Source organism: Onthophagus taurus, chromosome 11, assembly GCF_036711975.1.
Source record: "Onthophagus taurus isolate NC chromosome 11, IU_Otau_3.0, whole genome shotgun sequence".
In the NCBI taxonomy this organism is placed as follows: Eukaryota; Metazoa; Arthropoda; class Insecta; order Coleoptera; family Scarabaeidae; genus Onthophagus; species Onthophagus taurus.
Genome location: NC_091976.1, coordinates 19,253,234 through 19,267,854, shown reverse-complemented (window position 1 = coordinate 19,267,854; position 14,621 = coordinate 19,253,234). Strand labels below are relative to the sequence as shown.

The window sequence follows — 14,621 nt, the reverse complement described above, 5'->3', positions numbered from 1 at the left end:
CCAAAATCTCATATAGGTTTCTGGATATTCCATCGGTCCACCGGTAATTTTCACCGAATTCCCGTACAATAGAGATAAACGTGACTATCCTTTGAAATGAGGCGATTCAAAACATCCCTAAAACGTGACCTTTCAATAGAACGGAAGCTATTCATAATTGGTTGGAATTCCCTAAATACAAAAAAAATACCTGTAATGAATATTTTATATCAATACAAATAATTTTAAGAAAAAAATTGTTTTTTAATTTGTTTATTATTTTGTTCGTTTTTTTTTTAATTGAATACAGAGATCACCTTTTAGTAACAAAAATTCCTTCGACGATGCACGGCATTTTTCTAGGTTTCTTAGCGCTCGATTTTAAAATTTCGTAGGTTGTATAATCGGTGAAAGTGGATATCCGGACTACAGAATAGCGAACGTCCAATAATTTTTCGTTCCCGGTACCACCACATTTTCTATCGGTGCAAACTCCGATAACGGGTTGAACAATGGGCGGAACAGACATTCCGCTGGCTCGGAAATCTTTAACTTTTTTATTATCTTCATGTGGTGGAAACACATAATCCCTATTGCAAACATATTTTCTGTCAAAAACAGAGCTGCTTCCTACAAATTTCTTGGGATCTTGCACAACCACAGATTTTTGCGAGCCTCTATCATGATCTAAAAAGAATCAAGCACAACATTATATTGTGTTTAAATTCGATTTTATTAATTTTAACCCTTCTCAGACGCATTCGACATATTCGAATGATTGTCTTTATCTCCGTAGGATACGTTCTTATCTGTATATAATATTACCGGATAAAATCCTTGATTTTGATCTAAAAACTTTAAAAATAATATATCAACAATATTTAACCAAAATAACACAACTATAACGCGATGAAAATTCTTCACCGATTGCGTTCTTGTTATAGTATTTTTTACACTTCTTTTGAGAAAATTTCGACTTAATTAAATTTCCCGATGAACTTTTCGAGGAACAACAACCGGACGATGAGCTATTGGACGATCTCGTTGACGTATCACTTTCTATAGCATACACCAACGTTTTCTTTGCTAACATTTCGTGATTTCGGGAACAGTTGTTGTTTTATTATTATTGTTTTAAAACGATGAATTTTGCGATACGAAAAATTTTGACGGATTACTTTGACAATTTTTAATTTAACAAGTTGGACATTTCGACCATTATTCAAATGACAAATAAATCATTTGTCAACTATCTTATTTGTTTTATAAGGAATTTTCGAAAGTTTGACTTGTATTTGTCGAACTTTCATATTGTTAATTACCAAATTTTTAATTTGATTTAAAAAGTTCGAAAAGTATCTAATAGTGATGCAAAATCTATACGTTAATTGATATACTATACTGTACATAATTAGTTGTTATTTCGCATATCTAATGACAATTTTGGTGCTGTATTTTCGCAGCATTGTGGACACAATCATTTTTGGTATAGTGAGCATGGGGAAGGAACTAATTAGATTTTAATGTTCTAGTTTTTAGAAAAACTAGTCTTATTTGAATGCAAAACTATCGAACACTTCACTTCATAGGCAAACATATTAATTGAAATGTTTCTATTGTTACTTTATAGGGCTTTATAGCGATGACAAAAAGTATCACCTATCACAATCCATTTGAAAAGGCTAAAACGTTTTCATTTAGTGGTAAATATTATATGCTTTTTATCATTTGGCAAGTAATAGTTACCAGACGGCGAAAAAATTGTTTCAATATTTTGTGGAATAATTCGACAGCGGTATTAAGTCATCGTGAACTTTGGAAGAAATATCCGAACCGTGTGGCACCTACTTCTCAAACAATTTAACGTCTAGTGGCTCGTTTTGAAGACACTGGGACCAAGATCAAAAACCACGTGAATAATCTCGAACAAACCGATTACCTGAGAACATCCAAGCTGAGAGTGATAGCTTGGATAGTGAATTTTGACCTTAGATTTGAAGGTGTTTACAAAATTCCGTAAAAAATTCAGATGGTTCAACAGCTAGTGCCAGTCAGAGGTTGAAATTTTATCGAGAAATTGATGATGAGCGACGATGTGCATCCTCACCTCTCTAAACATCTAAACAACTAATATACTCGCTATTGGGCAACCAACCTTGTTTTCTCCATGAGATACCACTCCAGCTACAAAAAATGATCGTATTTTTGAAGACGACGACGAAAACACTGTAACCGCCATGTTGAATGAGTTCTTAATACTGAAACTGGTTGAGTAGAATTTGGCGGATTTTTGGTGAGAGCAAGACACACAGCGAGCTACGACATGGTGATTTTAACAGTTTTTCAGGCCGTTTGACTTCTCGATTAGGGAGTTTTGGTTAACTAGCGAGATCGCCCGATCTGACGGTCCCAGATTATTTTCTGTGGGGTTACTTAATGCTGATCTACGTAAACAAATTGCAGACTTTCCAGGCTCAGGTCATAAAAAACCGAAAATCTGGTGGCCTATCAGGTATCATTTTGGAGACATGAAAAAATGATATTTATTGCTTAAACATTAATAAATTTTAAAACACAAAAGGAAATACGACATTCAGCACGCATATAGGTGTCTCGTTAAGGGTACGGAGCGGCTGTGTCTCAACAATGGTAAGGCTTAGAAGTTTGGGACAAAAATCCTTATTTTCTGAACTATCATTTTCTTGCTTTATTTTCTGAATTAAATAAATAAGTCACGATCACTCTCCATATTCGGTATAAGAACAAATTAGTCACTACCACGATGTTAATTATCAGGCAACCTCAAAAAAGACTTTACCATACCTCATCTAAAGATTTAGTACAAGATTATTTAATTAATAATATATTGGTTTATAGTAACTACTCAACCATTGATTTTCCAATGGAGATGTTGAAGAAATTGAAGGAGGCAAGAATTCGCTTTTGAGTTTGTTAAGCGTCCACAACGCTGGAGTTAGTGTAATCAGCATGAATGTGCTGTGTTCTAATTGTCAGAAAAGATAGTGGTAGATCAGAAATAAGCAGCTAAAGTGTTACCACTAAGAGCAATGTTATAACACGAAATAAAACGTCGCGTCGTGCTCTAATGAGCTAATTCATATATTTCAATAGGCTTGCAATTTGGGGTTTGCAGAAACAGATAATCTATTACCTACCTTACTAGACCTTACTAGAGACTATTTATTAAGGCACTAGTTAAGAAATCAAATCACTTCTGGCTTAGTACTGCCTGTAGTACTCTCTGTTTTCGGTTTAGCTTCATACCTAAGTTTGCTAAGGACTGCACTATTTAAGTCTGTTTCTAGCATAGCAATCTATTCTAGGTAAGAGATAGATTCACTTTTCTGTTGTAGACTGTTTGTTGTTCTGCTGTATATTTACACCACTATAGATAGGATCATCATCCTTACTTCTTCGATAGCGAACTTGCATAGGCAACAAATGCTGGTGTCTTATTAAATGTTCTTCAAAAATATTTTCCAATACTCCATTCCTACAGCATTGAATTTATTTGCTACCATGTACTTACCAACTGATAACACTTCCTTTCAGATGAAGTTAAAATCCTGATAACTTTAGCATGTTTTAAAACGTCTGTATCAAATACTAAAGCTATATTTAATCTATCTGTTATAAAGTTGTCCAACCATGCTTATCAAATTTTAAAGTTGCTTTATAACATTTTAAAAGGTAGAGGTGGACGCGGGGGTGGTAGAGGAGGCTTCAAAGGGGGTAAAACAGTCATTATCGAACCTCATAGGCATAAAGGGGATTTTATTGGCAGAGGGAAAGAAGATACATTAGTTACTTTAAATCTTGTTCGCGGTTCTGATGTTTATGTTGAAAAAAGGATTTCAGTTGAGAATGAAGGTAATAAAGTTGAATACAGAGTGCGGAATTCATTTAGAAGTAAATTGGCTGCAGAAATATTAGGCAGAGTTGATAAAATTTATAAAGACTCAGCAAGTAGAGTTTTATATTATTAAAAGATAATTTTCTTTTGCGTCTATTATTGTATTTAATACTATATGTTCAGCAACATTTCAGATTTTTGCATCATGAGATCATGTATGCAGTGGATTTTAACTGCTTAGTTGTTTCCTTTATAGACCTTTATAAAGTTCAATTTTTGTAGTATACTTAGGTTGTAGTATTTATTTATCATATATCTCGTGTTTTGCTAAATGGAGTCTAAGCATTCAAGCAATTTTTATTTATGTAAGGAATATGCCAGAACTTTCATGTTAGAGCATCTCATAAATAAGTCTTTATCGTTCTTCGCTACCTTAAGTGCATAACCGTAAATAGCAATCAATATCCGCAGATCGTTGCACATTAAGTTTATGTTAGGAATAAATACAAGATATCTAATAAACTAATAATGAAACATAAAGCTGAAAAAGGAGACGAAAACGAGCAATCTTTTTATAATTAAATACTAAATATGATTAAATATAAATATTCGTTTTAAATGATAAGTCCCTTTCAGGTAATATTATTTAAAGGTAATGGCCAATTGCAATGACCAACTCCAATTAAACCTATGTTTCTATCACTATTTGTTATATACTAATTGTTATTAAACCAAAGTATTAAAACTAATCCATCTCAGTATCATAAAATGATTCAACAATTAATAAAGTTAATAACAATAAACTTACTTATAGCTGATGTTTTTGGCCTATACTGACAACTTGGACATAAACATTGATTAGAAGAAGATGTATAATCTTCATTAACACAACTTTGAAGAAGAAACGATTTACTACTTGGCAGATTCACCGGTGGAAAATTTTGTGCGGTGAGATCACGCGAATCTTTCCATGACATATCCCAGCTTCCTCCGCTAATCGATTTATTTAACCTAAACTTAGACCAAGGATAACGTTCGTGCGATGATGGCCCACAACATTTATCAATACTACTACTAGATTTTTTCATTACTTTTTGAGCACCACTAGACGTCTTTTTCAAATTTTCTTCAAGATCATTAGATTTTAATCGAGATCTTTGGCAGGATAAATTCCTATCTATAGACCTATTGGTTGATCTATCTTTTGAGTTTTCTACTGATTTATGCATTGGTATACTTTTTGGTTTATCTTTTGATCTAGTTTTAGACATATCTCTTGATTTAGTTTTTGATATATCTTGACGGTTTGATATATCTCTTGGTATAAAACCATGTGATGGTTCAACCATTGATTCATCATTTAATTCATTACAAGTTTCATCGTTTTTACACATCTCCCCAATTATACAAGGACTTTCCCCAATACCAACAGCTTCGTTACATTTTAATGGAGATCTTTGGTGGGATAGATTCCTATCTAAAGATCTATTAGTTGATCTATCTTTTGATTTCTCTATTGACTTATGCATTAACATACTTTTTGATTCATCCCTTGATCTAGTTTTAGATACTTCCCTTGATTTACTTTTTGATATATCATCCTTTTTAGATATCTCCTCAATTATACTAGGACTTTCTTCAACACCAACAGCTTCATAAGATTGATTTACTGAAATTGGAACGATTAATAAACGATGTGTATCTGGATGGTGTATGATAGCCTCGTTTAAATTTGGATTCGAATCATATTTATTTTTTGATGTTATAGGAAAAGAATGTCTCATTTGCATTCTTTTCGACGACATGCTGAGCGATTCAAACGTTGGTTCTCGAGTAATTGGTGCAGAATGTAACGATGGTTCATGATCGGAAAGATCGAAATTAATCGATTTTGTTTGTTTAGGTGCTTCTTGGGATTCTACAATGTCTCTTACATCGATTGCTTGGTAATATTGTTGTGCGGAACTTGGTATTGATTGTAATGAAGTATTTATTTTCATTTTTTCGTTAATATAAGCACGTTTACGAATTTCGGATTGTGTTGGAAAAATATATTGTTGTGCGGAACTTGATACTGAATGTAATGAAGTATTTGTTTTCATTTTTTTGTTAATATAAGCACGTTTAGTAATTTCGGATTGTGATGGAAAAATATATTGTTGTGCGGAACTTGATACTGATTGTAATGAAGTATTTATTTCCATTTTTTTGTTAATATAAGCACGTTTAGCAATTTCGGCTTGCGTTGGGAAAATGTATGATTGCTTTTCCATTGAAGCTGGTCTTTTACGAAGTGAAACGGTTGATAAAGATTTTTTGATGTCGTATTTTTCTTTTTGGGAAAATTTTTTAAGAATTTCTCCTTTATTTGCCATATCGTAATGACGTGATTGTTTAAGCATTGTACTACTCGATAGAGCCTTTTTGATGTGATATTTCTCATTTTGTTCTAATTTCTTTATTATTTCTTGTCTTTTAACTGCTTCGTATGAATATGATTGTCCAAGAATTGTAGTACTTGACAAAGCTTTTCTGATTAAGTATTCATCTTTTAGTTCTAATTCTTTAACTATTTCTGCTTTGCTTACTGATTGGTATGGACGAGGTTTGAGAATGGAGATTGTTGATGATGGTTTTCTAGTACGAAATTTTTGCCCTTGTGCGTGTTTAGTCACTAATTCTCCTTTGCTTACTTTTTCGTACGAATATGGATTTCGATAAAGTTGAGTTTTGGTGGTTTTCTGTTTTAGTTTGTAATCCTGTTTGGTTTCATGTTCGATTGGGAGAAATGATGAACTGATTTCTTCGTAAGATTGCATTGAAGTTGTTGATTTTATATGTTTATTTTGTTTAATAATCTTAGCAGATTTTCGTTCACGAATTCGTTCAGAAACTGTAAATCCACTAGAACCTTTATTGACTAATGGAGGTCGCTCTTGCAAGCATTCAATTTCGCTTCCACTACAAACAATATTTTTTTTATCATCAGAAACATTTTTATCATCAGGAACATTTTTATCATTTTCTGTATTTATAGAACCTTCATAAATATGAAGTATTTTCTCGTCAGATTCAGATTGAGGTTGAATCGATGTTCCTTTTGCAATAAAAATCGATGTACTACTTTCCGGGGAAACTTCGATTTGGTGTTCATTCTGATTTAATAGGAAACTTAATTTTTTTGGAGCATTACTTATTGATGATTCTTGTTCTGGTTTAAGAATATGTGGTGTCTCAGTTGGTTTAAGCTTAGCTTTAGACATTGTGGTTCCTTTATCATTTTTAAGTATTGGTTTCGTTTGGGTATCATTTTCATCTACAATTCCAATGACGTCTTCGTGGAGTGCTACATTAAATTTTCGAGCTTTTTCTGGGTGCATTGTCATTAATCCGGTAATTGTTGTTTCTTTTCTGGGTCTGAAATCAGATTTGTTCTTCAGATTTCGTAAATGTGGTTCCGGTTCTATAGTACCTTTCTTCTCCGTTCGTTTTTCATCTTTATAAAGCGGTACTGGGCAGCGGGGTAATCCACAATGAAAACTAGTTGATGGTAAAGAATCGCCAATTTGTCGATTTGCACAAGGACACATTGGCACACATTCCCGAGGAAAATGCTGATATCTTTGAGGGCATTGATCGTGTAAATCACATCGACAACACGGCCTACGTCCCATATGACACCAATTGGTATCAGGCGAATATCTAGGGCGTGATGAGTAAGAATCATCTTGAGATGAATCGGAAGTAGTTCGTCGTAGAGAATAATCTTGAGAAGTATACGTGGTATTTCTCGAACTTGTGGTGAGTAATCGAGAATCGGTTGCCTAAAATAAAAAATTAAATAATCGGAAAGAAACTCTTTATTGTCTTTGATCATTTACGTCGGAGTCAATGTGACAAACGTCAGATAAACCGCAAATTTCAATGACAGTTTGTAATCCGGCTAAGATAGACTCGTCAGGCGTTGGGCCAAGTATATTTCTGTAGACGTCACTCCCCTGGGTGCAACTACCTTAACAAACGACAACAGAAAATGATTTATTTCGATAACGCACATGATACATATGTAAGACATAAGACAAAACAAACTGAAAATGATTTATACTAACTCCTGTTCAGTGCCGGGCACGTTTCTTCGTCGCAACCTCTCGGTCTGCGTGGGACCCGAAACCTTTTCTCGGACATTTGTTGGCGATTATCCATCATTTCATCTTCGCGCCTTCGCTGTTCTTGCAACTTCCTCAAACGAATTTCGTTATAAAAATCGAACTTCCTCCTTTCTTGATCGTCGATAACTGGCCTCAATTCCAATGGGAATAATTGAATTTCTCTAGGATACCTTCCTACGTGTGATCTGTTCGGATTACAATTTAAATGCGGAGTTGTTTTTGGTTCGATCACGTAATTATCTTCGGTTTCCCTTGGCATTCGAGAACGAGAACCTAAAGAAATAACACGATCTGATGTGTTCCAATTCCCGTTTTGGATTTTTCTATTATTCTCGCCAGACATTTTGTTTTTGGCATTCACAAACCTTAAATTTTTTTTCTTTTCGTCGGAATTTTTTTGAAAAAGCGCTTGAGTTCTTATAAGTTCATATATGCTACGTTGAGCTTGTAAGTAGCTCTTCAGCGCTTTTCATTTACGTTTTTAGCATACGTTGAATTTAATTGCAATACCGTCAAAGTTGTGATAATAAATTGTCATTGTCAAACTTTTCAAATGTTATTAACGTTATTTCAGCTCTAGTTAGATCCAATTAGTTTCAAATTTTATTTATCGTGAGCAATTTTTGATTACACACTGTTTCAGGTTCCATTAAAAAGTGTAAGTATTTCTAAACCTTTCGTATTTATCACACTTCTTTATCATATGCTCTACCATCACATAGTGACCATAACTTAATATTTCTTTGGAGCCCGACTTTCATAAATAATTCATGTAATCCTAATTATAGCGTTATCCTTAACTTTCGGGACAAAAAAAGACGTTGTCCTTGCCCACTCACACCCATCCCAGATTTCCTGCCAAGCCTTTAGAACTTGATGGTTTTTCTCTTTCACTTCTCCTTTAATGTCATCTGAGTCATGTGGTAAAAGGTCACAACCTCTATCTCCATGGATATACACTAAAACGATATTTGAAGTTTCGCATTTGATACCGTTCTACATTTTACCAACTTGGCTATCAGCATTCTTGATATGCCAATAACTTTTCTTCTAGAATACTTTCAAAGTTACACAACAGATAGTAATGTTTACTAAGGTAAATGAAATTCACGTAGACATTTTGAGTAAGATTAGTGTTGTTTACTAGGGCCAAGGACTTCCAAGCAAGGAATGTTGGGCAATCCAAGATTAATGCAATCCAGGTAAATAATATTGGGTATATCCAATCAAGATACACTCAAGCCATACTGAACAATATAAGCCATACTGAAACTAAACCCGATTCAGCTCATCCACACTCAACCAAACTCAACTAACAAACACTCAACTGAGCTCTTACACAAACCATGATAACTTTACAAACACATACACACTCAAATCGTTTCCCTCCTCTTAGATTTCTTCCTCTTCTATTACGACGATGTCATCTCCAAATCGTATCCATCTAATCCGCAAGATCCAAATCCTAATCAAAGCACACCCAACCTATTCGTACCCAAACCACGACATTCACACCGGAACAAGAGTGTACTTAAACAACTAAATGGTTCAACTACGGCCAAACGAAACCCACCACATTTATACCCAAAGCAGATGCAAGCCAAACCAACACATACATGTGTATACCGAAATTATATCTAACACAAACCACCTATGGCTAATTCAGGTTAATCACATCAAAGTGACATACAACCTAACCCACGAAGGCCAACTCCAACCTTTCTGATCTATCAGTACATCCACCAAAACCACAAATGAAACCTATTTGATCTACGACCAAACCATATCCAATCAAGTGTAGCTAACTCAAGCCATACTTAATCTAAAAAACATAAGCCATACTGAAATTGAACTCAATCCAACCCATCCACGCCAAATCAAACCGATAGTAGGGAAATTGAATTAATTGGTTTCATTGATGTTGGGTGTTAATTTAATGAAAAATGAAATATCTGTTACCGATTTAACCCCACTTTGACATTCCTTCAACCAATTGGGATTTTTGCCCATAAGTTAACCCCATTCCAGATTCACCCATCCCATGGGGAGTCGACAAATTCAACTCTAAAGCATCCGAGGCACTTTTTACCGTCATAACAGCGAGTTCTTATCTTCTTTATAACTACACATTATATTCGCGATTATTATTTTTTCGAGAAAATTCTTTTTTTTACTTTTTGATTTTTTCACCAGTAACTTTCGTGTTTTTTTCGAAATCGATGTAATATTTAGAAAGGATCCTTCTTGTGGACCATAATTATTTTTGCAGGAAGTCGTACCTCTTACAATTCTCGGTGAAACGTTCGTGACTAAATCTTTTTCTAACGAAAAAGGAAAAATTGGTAAGCTTGTTGTTTACAAATTTCGGGTTTGATTCTTTTTTGAGTCCTTATAAAGAGGAATGGATGTACCACGCTGATACCGCGGTTGTTTAAGCCACATGCTTAATTTATTCTACTTATTATACTATTTGCAAAAGACTATACATTGTTAATTCAAGAAAAAACTATATCGCCCCCATACCAACCTTTTGGGTGAGATGGTTGCATTATAATTTTATTAATTTCTGGTAAATTTGAGTGTGGTAATTTATACTACTTGCAAAAGATTAGACATTGTTAATTTTAGACAAGACGCTGATGGCAGAAGACCAGATCTTGCTGACAGAAGACTTGATACTATTTGCAAAAGACGAGACATTAATTCAAAACCAAATACTGCTGGCAGATTTCGATTGATTTCATTCATCTTCATCCGATTGTTTTAGAATTGTAGCCAAGTGTGTTTTATGGATACTTAATATATGGACTTCCAGCTGTCATTTCATCTTTTGGATAATCTTCCTGGTGTTCGATTTCCTTTCTAATATTATACGCAGTAATTTCGGTTTGTCTCCTACTTCTTTATTGTGGTTCCGATCCTACCTTTACCATCGCCTCTTATGTGTTCGCACTGACACAGGCTCTTCGTCCACTCACGAACTTCTTTGTGGGGTGCCCCAAGGAAGTGTTTTGGGTCCGCTACTTTTCTCTATTTTCATCAATAGTGTCACAAAAGTAATCTCTTCTAGTTATCATTTATATGCAGATGACCTTCAGATTTACACCAGTACAACCGTTAGTGAATTCCCTTTGGCTGTGGAGCGTCTAAATCGTGACTTTGCTAAAGTGCATGACTGGTCTAAGCTTTTTGAGTTACAACTAAATGCTACTAAAACTCAAGCAATTGTGTTTGGTACAAATTCTCTTTTAAATAGATTACCCGCTTTTACTAATTCACAACTTGTCCTCGATGGCGTCGTCATACAATTTTCGGATGTGGTGAAAAATCTGGGTGCTATGATAGATTTAACATTGTCCTGGCGCCCCCAAATTCAACTTATCTGCAAAAAAAGTGTATTCTTGTTTTTATTCTCTACGTAGGATTAGATGTTTCCTTCCTCCTTTTATTCGTCGTAATCTCTGCTACACGTTAATTTTTCCTCATCTAGATTATGCTGATACAGTCTGCAACGATTTATCGATTACACTCTGTAAAAAGTTGCAAAGATTACAGAATAATTGTGTTTTTTGTCAGCTCATAACAGATCCACACGATCGTAATCCGATTCGTTACTCATGTTCCCAATACATCACACCAATACTTATCATAAGCCTTTTACATTGCAAGCGATTTCACTCTGGAACAATCTTCCTGCTGTCATTCGAAATGCTCCTAGCCTTCCATCTTTTAGGGTATCCCTTGCTCACCTATTGTTCTCTCGTCAAGTCTCGTCATACTAAACTTTTTTTTAAATGTTTGTGTGTTCTAAAATACTTGCATGTTCATGTTACTGTAATTCCTTTCTTCTTATCAATGTTCCCTTTCCTTTCCTTTTTGGATTTTTGTAATGCCATATTGGATATTATTATTTAAGTTTATTAATTTTGTTTTATCAATTGGATCAATTGGAAGATATCGCCGTTGGATCGATAAATTGATTCATTTGTCTAATAATTATGTAATAATATTGATTGTTTCCATTTTTTTAGTAAATCTATTTTGTAATTATTTATGGCAATAAATATATATGTTATATGTTATAATTTCCTTTCATTCGTCTTCTCCACATGATCATTCCAACCTCTTTTTCTTTCTTATATCGATTCCTGATGTCTATATTTCTTATCCGGTCTCGTCTAATCTTATACAGAATAGTTTCATTTCAGCAACTCTTAGCGTACTCTTAGTTTTGCATGTATGTCTATTCCGTATGTCATATGGGTCTTATGTTTCTTCTGCTTCTCCTGATCCTTATGCTTGATGACGTCGGATAAATATTTTTCGATTCCTCCATCTACTTGTTCCACTCCCTCCGGTTCCTGGCTAATTCTTTTATATCTGCTAGTGTCTTCCATCTTTTCTTCCCAACTTCTGCTATTCTTTCGTCCCACTTCTTTCTAGGCATATGGTAAATTATCTATTTTTTTCTGGTTCCAAACTTTTATAACCTGTTACTGTTTGATATTTATTCGGTTTTGTTCTTGTATTTTTTATCGCTCTGTCCATTAATATAATAAATAACAAGGGGCATAGGCTATCGCCTTGTTTTATTCCCTTGCTCATTTCGAAAGTTTTTGATGTTTCTCTATTCATTTGTACTGTGCCCTTGATTTTCTTGTACAGGTTTTCAATTACTTTTGTTAGTTTTTGTGGTACCATTACTTGTTCTAGACACTTCCATATAATACTACGATTAATCGTGTTAAAAGCTGCTTTTAGTTCCAAGAACATTACGCATAGTTCATTGCCCGTCTCTATTTTCCTTTCAATGATATTTCGGTTTACATGTATGTTATCATTCGTTTGTTTCCTTGCTCTGTATGCTGCTTGTTCTTCTTCTAGAGTATTTTCCACTACTCTTCTTAACCTTTTTTCTAATATCTTTGTGTATAATTTGTAACTTATAGATGACAGTAGCTTCATTTTTGATGTATTGGTAAGATGATATTATCTTCCCAATCTTTCGGGATTGTTTCCGAATCTCTCTTATCCACCCTGATAGAGACGTCTATTTATTTATTTGGTTTTTAAGTCTTTTGTTGGGTCTAAGATATTTGACCAGACTTGTTTGTTCGATGGGCTTGTGTTCTATCACAAGTTTGCATCTAATCGGTTCTTTAGCAATTGTCATGACTCATGATGCTTGTTTTTTCTTTGTTGCTTTGTTTTTGATATAATCATATTAAATTGTGTTTCTGCCAATCGTTTGCGTAGAGACGATTACTGATTTTATCCTTGCTCTCAAGAAAACACTTCTAAAAACAAAATTATTTTTAAGGTCAAGGTTAATGCTCCCATTACAAAGCTTGTTCTTTAAATTTTTGATGTCATTCATTTATCTGCTGATTTATATTGTAAAAAATGATGAACTTAAACACGTGGCTGAGATTATTTTATCTTGTTGAACAGAATCATTGTCTGAATAATATATTTCTAAATACTTTAAATTGAATTTCTGGTTGGAATTCAGTTTAAACTAATGAAAACCGAGTATTATTCAGTCATAAAAAAATAGTTGTGGGTGTGAATCATAGAAACTTGCTGCAGGTTACAATTTGATAGACAGGTGTTCTAATACAAGTTCCGAGAACGGACGGCAAAAATCGAACGCAAAAAAAAGAATGGCTTTATTGTCGGCGTGGTGAACCTATAAATAATTTATTGCGCTATATTAACAGGTGTTAAATCTCTGTTTCCATTCAACGAGAAAAAAATAATGAATGAATATTGATGTGGCGATTGATTCTTTAATTAGCGAATAACGTCATTTTTAAAGTACTTTGTATTCAAAGTGATATTGATCTTTACTTTAATAAGAGGTTGATGTCAGTGATTCTTGAAGGAAACTAGATTGAGCTTTTTCGAGCTTTTCTTTCAATTGGGATCGTCGATGATAGATGGCGATTAGTTCTATTTCGAAATGTTTGAATAATTATTACAACTAGCTAAACATAAATTCAATCCGATTGATTTTATAAATAACATAATGAACAAAAAAGATCGTAAATAAAATTTCATATTTATAGAAACAGTTTAAAATTATAATAAATCAATGTTTTCGAAACCTACCGGGATTCGTATCGTATAGCTGTTAATGTATTCCCGTTGCGCCTCTTTCTTGTCTCTCTAATTGAAACGTTTAATAGCTATATCCATTCGATGAAACGGGGTTAGGGGATTGAACATAAATCTCCATTCATTTAAATGTATTCAGATGAATTTAAACAGGCCGGTTGCATTAATTCGGTTCAAGAACAAAGGGGAGGTTTCCAATGAGAGGGATTCTTGAGGAAATCCCATACCGTTCGGTCAACATAATCTTCCGATTCGTCAATAAACGTTCCGCATCTCAATTTAAACGTATAGAGGGATCAATTAATTTTTTTTGAGAAAAAATGTATTAAAATATTAATACTACTATAAAAATGTTGAGTAAATGAGTTATCGATTCATAAGATGCATTCGTCCAGAAAGAACAATTTGCTGAACCATCTCCGTGAAATGATATTTCTACCCTTTGCAGGGTGGATGAAATGTGGGGCGGTTGACGGTAAAAA

The 14,621-nt window shown here is 34.0% G+C and overlaps 1 protein-coding gene across 2 annotated transcripts; it reads right to left on the bottom strand.

Annotated features, from left to right (window-relative positions):
• Positions 1-242: 242 nt before the first annotated feature.
• On the bottom strand, positions 243-8,911 carry LOC111424269 (uro-adherence factor A-like). 2 transcript variants are annotated; one of them, XM_023057761.2, is made up of 5 exons: positions 8,388-8,911; positions 7,963-8,295; positions 7,735-7,865; positions 4,662-7,677; positions 243-666 (listed from the first exon to the last, which is right to left on the bottom strand). In XM_023057761.2, the coding sequence occupies exons 2-5, from the start codon at positions 8,279-8,281 to the stop codon at positions 293-295; spliced, it is 3,840 nt and encodes a 1,279-aa protein (XP_022913529.2). In that variant the 5' UTR covers positions 8,282-8,295; positions 8,388-8,911; the 3' UTR covers positions 243-292. The 2 variants fall into 2 exon arrangements, with proteins under 2 accessions (XP_022913529.2, XP_022913528.2); XM_023057760.2 differs by having other exon boundaries at positions 7,963-8,909.
• Positions 8,912-14,621: the final 5,710 nt, after the last annotated feature.